We start from the raw sequence: 18,167 nt of genomic DNA, 5'->3' as shown, positions 1-18,167 counted from the left end.
GAGCAGCTTTCAAAATAAGAGTCAAATATTAGTCCCTCTCTCTTTCCAACCAAAGAAAAATCAACAAGTCAAACACTGGTCGTCTTTTTGAGAATTTCCCGTACTTCTCATCGCGGCTTCCCAGAATTATCATGCCACATTAAAACATGGAAAATGCAGAATCAGCTTCTCCCTTTACATACAGTAGATATTGGCTGGCCAACCTCAGGCCCAATGTCTTGACCACTCTGAATATATTTCTGACAGAGGAGTTGCAGCTGCCGCAGTCGAATGTGTTACCAAGTCCTGAACATAGTAATATATTCATATTTGTTATGTGACGCAAGCTCTCTGTTCCTTCCTGGCATTAACATTATTTTTGGGTGATCTGATCCCGATTAGGCAGTTCGAAGTACGTCAGTTCATACCCGGCATTAGAATGTGTCTCTTCACAAAAAGGCTGTCACTGCTGTTTTCAATATTTTTAGCCAATCTGACAATGAGACTGGTCATTTGAGGTAGTATAATAAAAAAATAGATATATAAAATGTGTATCTATGGAAAATATGAGAATTCTAAAATCATTTTCTGTTTATTATCCTTCAATGTGGCCCAAGAAGCGTTTGCATACATCCTGCGTCCCAGACCTCCTCGGACTGTGGTCTGAGTGATCGGCCTGCCTGACGCGTTCGTCAACAATCCCGATTTCATGCTAGAGACACACAACTAACCAACTTTTAAAGCTTTGCTAGCTGTAAATACATAAGTAAATACATACCTAACTACAGCACAGAGCTGCATGGCTGTAGACTGTCGACACACAAAATATGACATTACTTTGTCAAAGCTATATTCCCTCCATCACTACAACTTGAATTCCCTCAGACTGTTTTCCCTGTCAACCCATGTGTCTGTCTATGTGCAGATTTTTCCTGAGCTCTGTTTCAGTCATTTGCTGTGATGGCTGTGGTCCCTGTGTAGACTAAGAATGGCTTGTCCCGCTCGGGGCCGTTACTTCCAACCTCCCGTGTGGAGGCAGAGGAGCGTAGCTTAGCATCGCTACCTCCCGAGAGGTAAAGCCATTACAGCACACCGCTCTGTCACTCTCCCTTCTAGGAACCATAAATCCCTTCTTCACGGAGGCAGGGAGAGTTTTGGGGGTGAAGCTGGACTCATGGGGCTAGGTAGATGAAGGAAGGAGTAGGGGTGGGGGTTTCGACGAGGAGGGGTAGGGGGCAGGGGGAGAAAAATTGCTTGAGTTAGCGTAACAATAAAAAAATTGGCTGGAGTCCCTGAGCACGTCTGTGTGCAGTTAACCTGGTTGTTAACACTGAAGGAAATGCCACCCAGCAAATGGAGTAGAGCTATAAAAATAACACAACATCTGTACAAATGTTGCTCACACTTGCTTCTCCTGACCCCTACGGGTACCCAGAATGCCAGGCGCCACAGACCGACCAGAAACCTGAGAAGAAAAGAGCCCTTGATAGTGTCAGTGTGGCCCTCCTTAGAACTTTTCAAACTTTCCAGCTCCTCCTTCCCTGCGTTCACTCTGAATCTTTATCTCTCTGTTGCCTTATTTTCAAAGTACACATACGCACGCACACATGCTCGCACTAACATGGAGAACCAGCTTCCACGTGAGACCCAGGCCTGGGCCATAAGGAACGAATGGTCACCCGGCACAGGGAGAAATGTTAGCAGCGACAGATCAAAAGGCAGAACACCTCTGCATGGATCCGTGGAGTGGCATATCATAATAAAACATCTAGCTTTGCAATTTGCCAGGGCTGGAAAAGATCTGGTCCTCATTTCAAGGCACAAAGCAAAACAGCTACTGCTGTAAGTGCACACACAACCGACAAAAGGCCGAACGCACACTCAAAACATGCACATGCACACACGGAGCTTCCTCAAAAGAAACCACGTGTTTGAGCTCCCCTGATTCAAAGAGGACACAGCAGTGGAGCACGTAGGGAGGGCGAGGGAGGGAGGAAGAGACAGAGAGAGAGAGAGAGAGAGAGAGAGAGAGCAAGAGTGATAGCACGAGAGAGAGCTGGATTCCAGAGGATCTGGATTGAATTTAACAGCAGGATACGCAACAACTGTATGTCTTCAAGCTGTCACGGGAAGCCCAGGCAGCTCTGCTGGCGGCCCCCACGCCTCACGGCATATACACTTCCCTCACATGCACAGGAAGTGATGTCACAGGGCCGCACACCAGGTCTAACTCTGCTTCCTGTTAGGCCAGTGGAAAGGGATTGGAAGAGTCTGTGTGCTACTGCAATGGAGCTCAATGAAAAAGACGACATGCAAACGCAACACACAGAAACACATGATGAATATCATTAAACACAGGACCCAGTGGAGCTATGTTAAAGTTCCTTATCTTTGTGGAAAATAATCTCATTGTTGAACGGAATGTGGTTTATTTTGTGTTTTGTGTAGAAATCACATCCAAGAATTTTATTTTCATACTTCTCCAGTTCCTTATCTTCTGTTTTCGCTGTTTCCTGCCAGAGAATGCAGCCATGCATTCATGTATGTTGCTTTTTTCGGTGGTGGTACCAAACTAAAAACAGCATCATATCAGCTCCTTTCCTCAGCTGTATATAGACTCATTTCCACTTCGCTTTTTGTCATTATCACATTTTGGCATCTTTTGCTTAACATGGAAGAGACTTGATTTGATCTTCCACTAAATTCCTTTCAAGGCTTCCATCACCTGGTGGCTTGTGTCATTGTTGGATGTCAAACGCGGCTCCAATGCCACACTGGAGACAGGGCTCACATCAATGTATCTACCTCAATTCATCATTTATCAAAAATATGCAACAACAAATGTGAATATGTTGCAATATTTTGTAATAATTTCACAACGATTTAAATTATTCTGTCCCACGGGGCTGCAGAATCCAAGCTTATTATTTATGAACCCATTGGGGCCTATAGGAATTTCTCTGTTGTGTCTCTATTTATTTCAACCTCCCAACTTCACATAGTGTGGCTCGAGTCACTGACACAGTGTCAGACTTAGAGGCTTGACGCTAAAAGAGAGAGAGCCACTGCCAGGCCCCCGCGCACATGCACATCACACGCACAGAGGATAAATGGTTTAAATGAAGAGTTAATAGGTTTTTCAGAGGCAGACTGCAGCCCCGGTGAGAGCTTTAAATTCCAGGGCTCGGTAAAGTCATCACCGAGAGAAGATGAAGACAGACAGACATAGAGAGAAAGAAAGACTAAGAAGTGGAATACAAAGAGAGAGTTTTTTAAGCTGGAGCTGGCTCGTTCGGCCCCAATCACACATAACAAAACAGATATACTGGATGTCACAATACCAGGAATTTGGTAGCAGCTGCCAGTACCTTATAAATTCCATGATTTTTGATACCCAATCAAAGAATTGAAAGAATAGTAGGCTGCTACAAAGACAATGTACCAACACAGAAATCTTATATTTCCCATTACCGTTTCAAACTCGCTGAATTCTACCCTCACGTCCATGGTGCACGCTCTATGTACACCCTCACATATCTTGACAATGAATCACATGGGAAAAACTGACATGGGCTTGAACATACCAGGTTGAAGTTGATGGGCTTCTCTCTGCGTCCCGTCTGCACCAAGAGCTTGTACGCCAGGACGCCATCGTCAGAGCCGTTCCTGTAGCTGTTGAGGGTGATGCGGCCGGCCTCCCAGTCCTTGTCAAACGCCTGCTGAAGACCTGCACGAAACCACAACCAGACAGATCGGTTAAATGTGGATGTTTAAAAAAAGGTTTCATTCTCCGTCCATTTATCCTCTGCAACACCCTCATAAAGTTCAAAACACAAACACAACACATTAAAAACCCAGCACAGTGCAAGAGAACACAACACAACACGGCAACAGACTAACACCGACCCTGTGGTATTCCTGATTGATGAATATGATAACGCAGTTCAATTCTCAACCAACAAACCTCTTCAAAAGCCGAAAATAGGCTGCCTTTGATTCAAAGCAATCATTAGTGAATATATGAGTAACACATGTCTCCTTTTTCTATACTGCTCTCTAATCCATATGTGAATCAGCCCCCCCCCCCCACTCTTCTCTCGGCTTTCCCCCAAGGCCCACGCTGTGGTCTGTCTGTGGGAGATGTTGTTATGGGTCTCTTGCTTGGCCTGTCTGGCTCCAATTTGTCCCACCATTGCAGAGAGCAATATCAGACACAGTTCCTTCTCTACCTCCGTCTCTCACCCACAAACGCTCTGTGTGGTTCCCAGCTGGCACGCACACACGCACGCACACACACACACACACACAATCTGCTCGATCGTTAGCAGCACGTCAGTAAGTGGAGTTGTCACAATTCTCAGGCACCGTCAGTGCTGGGTATACAACGAGCAACCCAACCCAAAGTGAATCCTGCCATCATGCAAATTTAATGTTTAAATTAAAAGTCTGGTTAGTTGATATGCACCAAAATATTTAACACCTCAGAGAACCCATCCCACTACCAGGGCTAACACGTTATCTTGCCAAAGTCATCCTTGGGTCATGCCGCACACCTCCACAAAATTTCATGGAAAATAGCTTGGTAGTTTTTGTGTAATCCTGCAAACTAACACACAGACAAACATGGCCTCCTTGTTGAAGGTAGCCAGCACAAACAGTAGTATTTGGTGTATTTCAGTGCCAGCGTGCAATCCCAGCATCATCTGCAACCATCTCCACTGCCAAAGGCCTAAGTATAAAAACATGGCCTCCCACTCCGTCCTCCTCCATCAAGCCCTCTCGTGGAAGACACAAGTGATTTTAATCAGCTACTGTCAGTGTCCATTTTGCAATCCCACCTACTTCTGAACCTCTGCCCAACATCTTGTTTCTTGTACATTCATGTCAAAACACTGAAGGAAATTATGATCTCAAAACGTTTTCACGAGGATAAGTAAAAGTAAATTATTTCCATGCCTGAACGATACTGAATAGCAGCACCAAACGAGGTATTAATAACAAAACCATCTCTTACGTCAGAATTTGGGCAACATTCAAATGATCTAACACAGTGTCTGAATCATGTTGCTGCATCTGACTCACTTTATTGTCAAAAACAGACAAAGAGGTTGTGATCAAGTCCAATTTAAATCTGTGCTTGCTAATCATACATCAAGTTGAATTTCACCTTGCAGCCAGTCCCTGAAGTAGTGAAGCCACATGCGCGGCAGCTGCCCATTGTCCTCCTTCAGCACGTAGCGGACGGTGTGGAACCTCCGGTGGAGCTGGTGCAGCAGCGGCTGGATCTTGGCGTATTCGGCCCGCTGTGTCACCACGTACATGTTGTAGAAGGAGAAGAACTTGAACTGGGCGCCGATGAAGTCGTACTCGCTGGTTTCCCTGGGCACGATATCCGTCAGCTCCAGGCCGTCCCTCACCTGGGTGGTCCCGTACAAACTGACGACCAGCAGGCAGAGAAAGAGCACGATTACCACCACCTGGAGGAAGAGGGATGAGAATGAGGATTTATCGATGATGGCCGGGCATCTTTAAAGCTTTAAACCCTGCAAAAATATGAATGCATTCTCTCTTTTAGCAAGATATTCCAAAAGATGCACTGGAGGAATTTCTCACAAAACTTGGCAAAACAAAGGAGGTGCACATTTAAAATATTAAACGCAAGTCACTTATACCGTCTATTTGTTTATAAACTGTCTGATGACCACTTCTGTTTGTTGCCCCAGATCATCACCATGATATCAGCCCCCCCACAAAAAATAAGAAAATAAGACCCAGGTTGTAAAAAGACAGTTTTTTCCTTAACTCGTTCACAGTAATGGGGAGTATTGGATTAAGGCATCAGAGGAGTGCATGAAGCAATTTGGATAAATGGAGAAACATATGACAGTGAGATGAAAAGAACCAAGGTTTTTTAATAAAGTCAAGCACAGGCCACCACATGATTTCAGTTCTGGAAGACTTTGAGAGGACTGGCCACCCACTAAACTGAGGTCAGACTGTGTGTGTGTGTGTGTGTGTGTGTGTGTGTGTGTGTGTGTGTGTGTGTGTGTGTGTGTGTGACTCAGATAGGACATGACCACAACTTCAAGCACAGATTTACTCCTGCTCTGCTGACAAACCCTCCTGTTCACATTATCGCCACAGTGAGTCAGCACAAACCCACTCACACAGAAGCTCGTTCTCCATGTCTCTATTCTACAAACACACACAGACACTGAACTCACCTTGGTGGTGGGCTGCAGGAGAAACGGGGCATAGTGCTTCTCAGCAAAAGAAGCCAGGGTCCAGTGGGAGCAGCGAGGCTCGAGGCAGCGCAGGCCCAGCGAGGCTTCTCCAAACTGGGACAACAGGTTCCGTGTGGAGCTGTTGTTCTCCGGGCTCTGACCTGCAGACGAGGCCGCATCGCACTGAGGAAGCGAGCTAGCAGTCGGGGCTGCAGGAGGAGGTGCGGGGTGATGGTGGGGAAAGGTGGCGGGACCTCTGGACCCACCATTGCTCCGGCTCCCGCTATTGTTGTTATTGAGATTGCTGCTGCTGCTCCTGTTGCCGTTGGCGTTGCTGCAGTAATAGTCACTTGGGTTGCTCCTGGTCTGAGCCGTATTGATGGGCTGAACAGAGATCTGGGAAGTGGGCTCAGCTGTGGTGTAGAAGGCCTGAGTTCGGGGGTCATACTCTGTCCTGAGCTGCACTGTGGACTGCATGGTGATTTCTGTCTGCTGGGCAAAGCCATGGCTGCTGTAGGAGGGAGGAGGGCTACTGTAGCTTGGGGGAGGAGTGCGATATGTGGTAGGTGGGGTGCGATAGGACGGGGGAGGGCTGTAACGACTCCCGTCCGCCCCATCCAGGTACGCCTGAGGCTCGATCTGGATCACACGATTGGCACATGGGCTGAAGAGATAAAGACAGGGGAGAAGTGTCAGAGCGTGGACTGTCAGGGGGGGGAAATAAAGCACATAGATAATCAGATTTTGTGAAATTGTTCAGAACTTTCAATGTTATAGTATTCTAGAGAAGTTATAAGAGGTTAAATCTGTTTAAAAAATCTCTGTTATTGTGACTCTTCTTCTCTCTGCCAGCAGCATGAAATATGGAGCAGAGACCCGACAAGGGAATTTAATAGTGTGTGTGTGCACATCTGTACAGCCGCTGTGCCAGCGAGCAAGCCCGGACTGGCAGGCAGACTGGCGGAGTTTAATAAAGACTGTGACAGATAAACAGACAAGTCTGTTTCAGAGCAGCCAGACAGAAACAGACAACTTAAGCAGTAATTAGGGTTTGACTGAGAGGGATTAAGGTGAAGATATCGCAGAGATATCCGTGTTACCCAATGTTAGATCACAGATCAGAAGAAAACATGAAAAAGGTGAATGAATGAGCAGAGAACGCAATAACTTTCATTAGGAATGAAAAGAAGAAAACGTGTGTGTGCACACCTGTAGAAGCAGCAGAAGATGTCAAAACGTCGGTCCTCTCGACGGTAGAGGTCCATGCTGAGGATGGCGGGAAAGATGAGCAGCACCATGGCAAAGTTAAACACCACAACCACTGCAGCCTGCGAGAAAAACAGAAAGGAAATCAGGCTATTTGATGGAATAAGTTAGCAAAGAGAGGGATTGGGCTGTTGATGTAGTCGTCTTTATATGATGGAAAAATGATGGAGGAGACAGAGTAGGTGACACGATCTGGAGAAAAGTCTGGTGGGAGAAAGTCTAAAGAAGGTGGGGCTTTAAAAAGGTGGCTATATTAGAATTAAACACACTAAGAGCAATAGGTAAACTCAAGACAAATGTTTTTCTACACAAAAGCTCAAATCATGGGGTAAAAATCGAATGTAATGTACTGAAAAGTATTTCTCCATTAATGTTTCTGCATCTCCGTCAATGTAAAAGTTATTATCTTTTAACGTAAACACTGGAAAACCCTTAAAAGTACCTTAAAACAACACAATCTGAATAAACTGGCTTCAAGGAAAAAATGCCTTTCAACACATTTTCAATTCCTTTCGAGGCAAAAACGGAGTGAGTAGAGAAAAAGCAAGGCATCTGTGTGTGTGTGTGTGTGTGTGTGTGTGTGTGTGTGTGTGTGTGTGTGTGTGTAATAGAAGCCAGTACAGTGTTGTGGTTAAGTATTTGAAGGTGGTGCAGTGGAGCAGGGGATGGGGGTTGGGGTTAGGTTGGGGCTCTTCCCAGAGTACAATCTGGATCTTGCGTGGTTGCCAGACCACTACACACACACACACACTCAGGCACACACTCATTCACAGACACACACATACGTGCCAGACCACCCAAGGAGCCAGAGGCCCGTGGGGCCTGAGGTGATGAGCAGGCGTTGCGGCTGTACAGACAACACACACCCCTTACGCACACACACAGACAAAAAAGCACATACACACAAGTATCTGCTGCCAGCTTTAGAAAAAATGGTACAGTCTCCTACTTAAACCACACCTAAACACCAACCAGACACACACACACTCACACACACATCCTCGCCCTCCCTCATTCCACAGCTCGCTACTCAGTCAACAAGAGAAATAATGTGAGAGAAAAGAGGTGAAGTTGGAAAAAAGCTTTGTAAGTAGAGTAGAACAATTAATTCTCAATTGGCCCACTAACGTCCAGACAGATACAGTATGACTCCACTCACTCACTCACACACACACACACACACACACACACACACACACACACACACACACACACACACACACACACACACACACACACACACACACACACACACACACACACACACACACACACACACACACACACACACACATACACACACACACACACACACACAGAGCGACCGCTAGCTGACCCCAGAGCGGGGAGATTTATCATCACATCTGTCCTCCACGCATGAATGTGTGTATTCCTGTGTGTGTTTTTCGTGTTGTTATCTGGACAAGATTCCTCTTTTTTCTCTTGCTGATGGAAGGAAGAAAACGAGGGACATGACTGAGGCAGGAGAGAGAGAGAGAGAGAGAGAGAGAGAGAGAGAGAGAGAGAGAGAGAGAGAGAGAGAGAGAGAGAGAGAGAGAGAGAGAGAGAGAGATATGAGACCACAGAGGAGTCGACAACAGGAAGTTTTTAATGGTGATAAAGAGACACACACGCACACACGCACACACACAAACACACATCTCAGCGTTGATACAAGGCTGACAGATGAGCACCGCTGGTTGCAGTTGTGATGTGTGTGTGTGTGTGTGTGTGTGTTCCATAATAAAAGATGGGTATCAGCATGATAGTCTACCTCACCGCGAGTCTGCCCTCCACCAGTCACAAAACCACAAGTGCAAAGTATGCATGCTATGCGTGTGTGTTGTGCATGTGTGTGTGTGTGTAAAACGAGGCTGCGTGGATTAGACCCATGGGGTAAATGGATCATGTTTGACAGACTTGCGGTACTAAAGCCATCTATCCACACATGCTAATATTGTACTCAGTGAGGCGACATCTTGCCACGCTGTGTGTGTGTGTGTGTGTGTGGATGTGTGTGTGTGTGTGTGAGAGGATAGAGAGATATCATTTTGCTCATCTACCAAAGTGTATACAGTACTTACAGTACAATCAATCACTTAGGCAACAGCAAAGAATTAAAAGTATTAATAAGTATTAATTTCCATACCTCCCTTTGATGAAATTTTCTCTTATTTTAAATGTTTTTATTGATTATGTTTGTTGGACAAATATGGTTCATGATGACAGTTTTAGCATTTAGCTGCTGGTAGCTGACGAACTTTGCAATCTTTCTATGTTTTTCCCAAAAGTTTATGAGCAAAGTATATCTGTATATCTACTTTATCTGAAATGCAGCAGCAGGAGGTAGGGAGAAATCTAACTGGAGAAAAAGGCCTAACACGTAATAAGAAAAGCTTTAAATCAAATACAAATACAGCAGGCAGAGGATTCAATGTAATGGCAACACCTTCCCTGAGTAAAGAATCTACAGACATATCCCGATTGGCCTAAACTCAACAATATAAATCCAACACTGACCCAATCACCACGCTAATTGCTCATCCAGCATTTATTTGTTTATATTGATGTTTAATATCTCTGTACAGTGTGAATCAGTGGGACTGAGTGAGTGTTTGAATGCAAACAAATGGGTTAATGTTGGAGGCATTTGGCCAGACTGACAGACGTCTCACTCTGTCCCAGTTTTCACTGTTCTGGTGACGTCTATAATTACTGACAGATGTGAGCAAAGTCAGAGCTACCCTCTGGATCCCCCCCACCTTCACACACACACACACACACACACACACACACACACACACACACACACACACACACACACACACACACGCACACACGCACACGCACGCACACACACATACACACAAAACACACACACACAAGCTTTACCATTGCTTTTCAAACCTCCCACACAGATACTAAAACTCTCCAAACTCACACATACATATGTGCGTGAGGATATGGAAGTACACTCACACACACACACACACACACACACACACACACACACACACACACACACACACACACACACACACACACACGCACACACACACACACACACACACACACACACACACACACACACACACACACACACACACACACATGCAGAGGGATTCAGTTACATGGACCTCAGCCACAATCTGGACAGACACCGGGCCCACCACTAAACAGCCTCCAAAAACGGGAGAGGGAGGGAGAGGGCTGGATGGATTTAACAAAACACACACTCCTCCCCACACATGCACACACACACACACAAACGCACACTTACAGTTTGATGAATGAAATCAATAAAACTACGGTCTGGAGAAATCTGGAGCCAATGAGGACTGGAACAGGACTATTAGTGTGAGGGAGAGAGGCCCCACACAGCTGAACCCACTCTCACATACATGTACACACACTTCAAACACACACACACACACACACACACACACACACACACACACACACACACACACACACACACACACACACACACACACACACACACGCTCGCTGACTACCGGGCATATACCTGCAGAGAAAAGGCTCGGAGCGCCGGGATGGGGATGAGGGCTGCCATGAAGAATGCTGTGACATTACTGATGGAGGTGAGGGCCACGCTGGCCCCGGTCCTCTTCAGACACTCCCCCGTACGGTCCTGAAGGAGACACACAGGGAGACAGATGAAAGCAAATCGAAGAAACTCTGCTCTTTTGATCAGAGTTTAGCCGAAGGCAAAACATGTAGCACTTGACATTATGTCCAATTATCATAATACTGATATGACTGACAGTGATTGCAATGTTTCTTGACGCCCTGAAGGACTTGGATAATCCACCTGGGCCTGTCTACAAGAGTGTGAAAAGGGGAGGAAAAGGAAGAGACAGTAAAATGACCTGCTGCCTCTGAAAATAAATCAATTTTAGTGAACTAACAGTGGCTGAACCAGTCGTTTTATCTATTTCTGACAATAAATTGTAGCGATGAGTGTGCACACACCCCTGAAAGGTTTGGCGGTGACTGTATGAAGATTTAGGACGTGCAGGACCACACAGGAAGTGTTTGCAGGGGTGTGCATCTTAGAGTGTGCGTGTGTGTGTGTGTGTGTGTGTGTGTGTGTGTGTGTGTGTGTGTGTGTGTGTGTGTGTGTGTGTGTGTGTGTGTGCGTCAGACAGGAGAGATCAGGTTCAGCTCTGTTTAGTTTTCATCTCAGCCACACAAAGGAAGCTGGGGGGATGAGGGAGACGAGGGCAGGAAGGGGGAGGGAAGCTGGGGAAAACAAAAACAAGCAAATACATGCCTGTGTTTTCCCCCTCTGGAGATGAAATGTTAACCCCGCACAACACACACAGGCACAAACACGCACTCACATGGTTGCACTTTAATTGCGTTATTGTGTCATTTTAATTAGTTGCGTTTAACAAAAATACAAAAATACTTAATTTAATTTTATTAAACTACGTGTTCTCATCTGACACGTATTTCAGAGCCATTACTGATTATTTCTTTAGGCAAGTGTGTGTGTGTGTGTGTGTGTGTGTGTGTGTGTGTGTGTGTGTGTGTGTGTGTGTGTGTGTGTGTGTGTGTGTGTGTGTGTGTGTGTGTGTGTGTGTGTGCATGTGTGTGTGTGAAACTTTATAATTTATGATAAAACTACAGACAAAAATAAACAACAAATGATTTTGAAGACAGATGCAAATGATTCAATACAGTCTGGAATGGTTGCTGTTCAGTTTTCCGTGTGTGTGGCGCACATGGGTTGTTTGATGCATACATCACAGGCACAGACAGGCTTTCACACATTCCTCTATGCAGGAGATAAGATAGCAGAGGGGCAGGAACATGATGAGTAGGAGAGGGCGAGTGTGTGTGGGTGTTTGTCTCACCTCGAACGGGATCCTCTTGTTCTGTCCGGTCTCACTGAAGGCGTGAGCGAGGAGGAAGACATCGTCCACTCCTACTCCCAGAGCCAAGAAGGGCAGCACCTGTAGCGCACACGCACAAACACACACACAAACTGCATGAGCACCCGGCAAAGAGTAACGTAGTTTTGGATTATAACACCATAAATCACCGCGGGAAAATATTCAGATCCTGTGAATTTGTGCGTTCATGTGATGTCGTAGTCATCGGAAAAATTTGTTCTCGACTGGGAAAATTCACGTGAACGTTGGGAAAACAACTCGGCTGGTTGTAATTTCTACTCTCTTTTATTTGCACTTGTAAAACACTTTGAAAAGTTCTATATAATTAAAAACGAATTCAGAATTATTATTTCACTGTGAATCATCAGTCGGTCTTGACTTAAGCAAACTACCTGTCCAGTGGCGTGCTTGTGATTTACCTGCGTGGTTGCAGCATTGAAGGAGATGCCGAGGAGAGAGCAGAGGCCCAGGCCCGCTGCCACCGACAGTGTCACCAGCAGGACGCCCGCCAGCCCCACAGCGCCCTGAGACTTGGCACAGTCCCACCGCAGCATGGTCAGACACGCATAGGCCAGCTGAACCCCAACAGCAAATGGAGAATTGTTTGTTAATCATTTATAAAGTACTGTTTGCATTTCTCAGATCAAGAACAAACATTTTTTCCAGTTATAAAGCTCCATTCTCACCATCAGCAGGTATCCACTGGCCACGCGGATGACACTAATGTCAGAGAAGGACTTGAGAATATCTTCCAGAGTGGTTGAGGTGAAAGACAAGACCTTCTGAGACGAATTTGCTGCCACACTCTGCAGCACCGCCTGGAGACGGAGACAAACAGAAACAGGGATGGAAAAACGTTTGGAATGCAATAAAAGAACAAAGATGAACACGTTCATTATAACTAAATAAAATACATCCCACAAAAATGTACATTTTTCTCAAATTCCGTATTCCCAGTCTTAAATATTAAAGATGTTCTGATACCGATTCTGATACCTGGACTTGGACCTCGGCTTCTATGACGTGTTTAACAGTTGTATGTTACCAACACACAATCGCACAATCTTTTCTAAGTCCTGATACTTTGATCATGTGATATTAATGAGTCAAACTATTAAGTATTACGTTAATTGTTAAACCTATACAACGTATTGAGACTTTGAGAGTTTTGAAAAGCGCTATATAAATATGATGTGTTATTATTATTATTATTTATAACTTAAAAGATCCACATTCTGCGTTTTAACACAGGCGACAGGCTGATCTTGTGATATTCCCCCTCTAACATGACATGTAGCCTAAAATTACGACTTTATCTCGTAGTATTATGACTTTATTCTGATGATATTACCACTTTATTCTTGAAATCAAAACTTTTTTTTCTTCAACAGGGCCCTAATACTCCGCCGTACATAACCGACCCTTGCACACTATCTGATTTCTGGTAGAATGCGTTGAATCTGTTTGAGTTGATCGGTTGTGGGAGGTTTATCTACACAGAACCAGGGCCCAACTTCTCTCTCTCGCACTATCTGGGGGCAGACAGATGGATTCAACATTGAACTGTAGTAACTGCTCAGTGGGGAGCAAAGCTGGCTGACACACATTAGATAACACACGCTACATCACACACACACACACACACACACACTTACACACACACACACACACACACACACACACACACACACACACACACACACACACTTACACCCATGTAAGCATGTGTCAATCACAGATATGCAAGCAGATAATATTGCAGACATGCCAAATCTTTCATAACACACACACACACAAACACACACACACACACACACACACACACACACACACACACACACACACACACACACACACACACACACACACACACACTTTTAACTCTTTTACTTCTTAACTTCTACTGCCATTGATAAAAAACACTGTATCTGAACCATCACAACTCTTTTCTATCAGCGACTCATGGGCCCCAAGATAAATGGTGCGCACACACGCATTTGTATTCACACACACATATAGTACGCTCACACACACACACACACACACAAGGTCACACCATGTCGAACAGAGGTTGGGGCCCTCAAAACAAAGACCAGATGATGTCACACGTGAGCCACCAATGGGGCCACAGCTGGGAAAGCGATTTTGTGTGAACTTTTGAGTGCGTTTGCATGTGCGTCTGTATGCGAGTACGAGAAAGAGAGAGAGAGAGGAGAGAGAGATATCCAGCTCTCTGTTAATGTATTCCAGACATGCTCTCCATGTTGCTCTGTCGCTCCTCTCTACTGAGCAGTGAGAGAGAGGCTTCAGCCCTTTACCACACACCAGCAGTGGTTCTAGTATCTATCAGGGGCCCAGGCTTTGGATGGGGCCTTTCCATGTTCACCTGTATCCGGCCAGTGATTTACAGCGTTGTTGTACAGGATTTAGGGCAGACTTCTTTTCCCCCCCTTTCTTTTCTCTTTCTTTGTTGGCCCCCTCACCTCAGAGTATCTCCGCTGCCAGGCTTCCAATATGGCTGCTGCCTTCTCCTCGTTCCAGTTGATGTGGGAAACGTCTTCGTAGCCCCGAAAGTGTTCGAACATCTGCTTGGGAGTCATCAGCTGGAACATGGTCTGCAAGGCCTGGGCACTGGGAAGGCGGGAAAAAGGGAGGAAAAAGAGGGAGAACAAAAAAAAGAGTATAAGATGAGGTGCAGGACAACATCAACTTTACTTGGGAGCGTCCATGAGGAACACCAAACCAACAGGGGGATGAGAGAAGCAGAGAGGAATGGAATAACACCAGAATATTAATCCTCCATGAAGACCAGAAACTAAAAATGGAGTTTAATTTCGAAACCAGAGGTCCCAGAACAGAGAGGGCTCTAATTTAACCAAGAAGGGAAAACGAAATTCATCAAAACCACAGCATCTGGAGCCCATTGGAGAACAGTCATCATAAACAGTGGTGTGCTAAGACCACCTGCTGCTTAAGCATAATATTGTTCCATCTGATTTGAATGTTGGGCCCTGAATAAATTTGCCCATAGCCGTGAAACGCGCTCCATTTGCCAGACACTGCACAGCAGAAATATCCACATGCTAAAGAGATTTAAAATATTCATAATAAGGCAACAAATAATAAGCCTTGTTTTGATTGCGGTATTCATTTTTTATATTTCAAATCCTTGTTTTATACAACCAATAGTCAAAAAAACAATGCAGAGGCAATATCACATGCAAAGCGAAAAATGTCCATTTTCTTGAAGAACACATGAAGAATGGAGCAGGAGATTGTCCAGTTCAGTTTTACCTCCTGCGCTTTTGTCTGCCCTCATCTCCAAAAACCTCTCATTGCCTTTCTATGATTACATCTTTGCTGGCGTCTTCTACATGTACTGTACATGTACTCTTTTTGATCTTGATATATTTGTATTTTGCCAGTTTTGCCCACTGTTCCCCGCTGTGGATTTTCCTGACATTGTCCTGCTGTATTCTCACATGGGCTAATTTTTGGGCCATTCTAAAACGGAGCTGGTTCTAGTTGTAGTTTCAGAAAATGTTCAGCCCCTCCAGAAAAGTTTGGGCGAATGTCCGGACTTCATTGCATATCTGAAAGCAGCTTTCTAGTCTGTTATTAATAATATTAGTGATATTAGCCAGAATAAAATGCACAGAGACTTGGAGCTTACATTTCCCTACTCACCTATATTATCCATGTATATCCACACAGGGGAATGTACTGACAAAATAAGATCACTGACTGAAGTTGATAGCGACATAGGAATGAGCAGGATCCCATAAAATAAGCATCCGATTCCGATCTGTGAGGTTCCTGATCGTGTTCCGACTAATTTTCTGAGGGTCGTGGTTATTGAGTGCAGTGAGGAATTCACAGCCTTCGTGTGCACATTAGGACGGCATTAAAGCAACGCAACTGATTAGTCATTAACTAATGACTCTGGACGTGAGTGCAGCTGAAGAACAGTGGTTAAGTCAGTCTACCTATTTTCCAATCATCAAATTTTACGAACCACAGGAGCAGACGTTAGCTGCTCGTTCTCTTTATGAATGTAATCTCTGTAATATTGTGATAATCACGGTAATGTTGGCAGTTAGTAAACAAGATGTAGAAATTTAGTGCCAGCAGTAACAGCCCGGTGGACGGAGCCACTAAACCGCACATACACACACACACACACACACACACACACACACACACACACACACACACACGCAGGCAGGCAGGCACACACAGACACCCTAATGACCCAACCTTGCCAGGAAAAAACACGACCACAAAACAAACAACGCACCCCACTGTACTCTGTGTGTGTGTCATTTTGTGTGTGTGTGTGTGTGTACATGTATGTGTGTGTGCACCATCCAAACTGCATTTTAACATTAAAATAAATGGTCCGTCACCAAAATATTGGATAATTTGGGCAGCTTTCCTCAGTTAAAGGAAGCCTCCTATTACTTAATAACGTGTATATTTTTAAATGTACATAAAAAACTTGTAAAATACATTAACTGACTGAATGTAGGTGTTCTGCATGGAGGATATAGTGGTTATTGCACATGTAAACCTGAGTATACTACATGACCATAGGTAAACCATATAATCTTAAAGCTTTGTCTTGGTGCTTATGCTGGAATTAAGATCATGTACCTGAAATTACTGTATATTTGGACAAACTAGGCAGGCAATAGATCACTCTGGGCATGTGTGTATGAGTGTGTGTATGAGTGGGCACTGTCCAAGCAGAGCAGCCAAAGCTGAGCAGGAACAGCTGGAGCTCTAAGATTTCACTGGAATCTGCTAATGACTGCAAGATTTACAGCACACGGCGCACATGCATGCATGTGCAGTTTCGGAGAGCATAAAAGAACAAAAACACACACACACACACACGCTCTCCAGAATAAGCGCTGCAGCGATCGCAGCAGTGTTTATGAGGGTGTGCATGTGAAAGCGTGGGTATGTTACCTGAGCAGGGGTCCACTGCCGTTCTTGGTGGTCCCTCCTACGATCAGTTCCTCCTGCCAGTGCATGTACTTCCTGGACAGACCATGGCAGCCGCCGTTCAGGGCCCGCGCCACATCGAACGGCTGGAGCAATAAACGCAGCGTGCGAGAAAATACTGTCAGCAGCTGACGATGTTTTGTTTCACTAACACATTAATGTTTCATATTTTACACACACGTATTCCCAGCTAAAAGCTTGAGCGTGCATGTGCCCCTACCTTAGTTGAGTTCTTGTTGGGCGCGGTGAGGGGGCAGTCGGGGTCAGCAGGGTTCAGACAGGGTCTATCCATGTAGCCGTGTCCCACGTCTGCCTTTTCCAACATGTCCTCAAAGGCTTCCACGGGGAAATTGGCCCTTCGCAAGTCCTCAAGGAAATCTTTAGGGTCAAAGTTGGTCCACTGAAGAGGGTCTTTACCTCTGCACAGGTCAAAGTAAACAGGAGGAGAGTTTAACCATGACTCCAAGGATGTGTATTTGTACTTTTAGCTAGCACCCATCCTTCTGGTAACAATATCGTACTCACACAGTTATTCCAGCACAACTATTTTAGAAGAGAAAATCCAGCTGAACTGATAAAACTGTTGCTCAAGATGTCTGTTTTAAACATGTATCGCTGATTACGCAACAACTACATCATTCAGCTTATAATAGAAATGACATTTTCACACCATTTCACTTCTACTTTAGATAAACTGGTTTGTTAAGTATATGTAACTTTGATGTTTACTTTGATGCGTTTCATAGACAGTTTTATAGACAGTTTGTGTTGT

At 44.9% G+C, this 18,167-nt stretch overlaps 1 protein-coding gene across 1 annotated transcript in view; it reads right to left on the bottom strand.

The window, feature by feature from the left end:
- ptch1 (patched 1) overlaps positions 1-18,167 on the bottom strand; it is a 47,833-nt gene that overhangs the window by 11,006 nt on the left and 18,660 nt on the right. The window contains exons 6-16 of the mRNA XM_034596134.1: positions 17,616-17,814; positions 17,360-17,481; positions 14,872-15,019; positions 13,075-13,206; positions 12,808-12,963; positions 12,350-12,448; positions 10,996-11,121; positions 7,413-7,531; positions 6,204-6,867; positions 5,147-5,456; positions 3,564-3,706 (exon numbers count right to left, since the gene is read on the bottom strand). Of these exons, the coding sequence (XP_034452025.1) occupies positions 3,564-3,706; positions 5,147-5,456; positions 6,204-6,867; positions 7,413-7,531; positions 10,996-11,121; positions 12,350-12,448; positions 12,808-12,963; positions 13,075-13,206; positions 14,872-15,019; positions 17,360-17,481; positions 17,616-17,814 (2,218 nt within the window). The remainder of the gene's footprint in view (positions 1-3,563; positions 3,707-5,146; positions 5,457-6,203; positions 6,868-7,412; positions 7,532-10,995; positions 11,122-12,349; positions 12,449-12,807; positions 12,964-13,074; positions 13,207-14,871; positions 15,020-17,359; positions 17,482-17,615; positions 17,815-18,167) is intronic.

The sequence above is a fragment of the Hippoglossus hippoglossus genome, chromosome 9 (assembly GCF_009819705.1).
Source record: "Hippoglossus hippoglossus isolate fHipHip1 chromosome 9, fHipHip1.pri, whole genome shotgun sequence".
Taxonomy (NCBI): Eukaryota; Metazoa; Chordata; class Actinopteri; order Pleuronectiformes; family Pleuronectidae; genus Hippoglossus; species Hippoglossus hippoglossus.
Note: the sequence above shows the minus strand (reverse complement) of the source record. Positions and strands in the feature narration are given on the sequence as shown.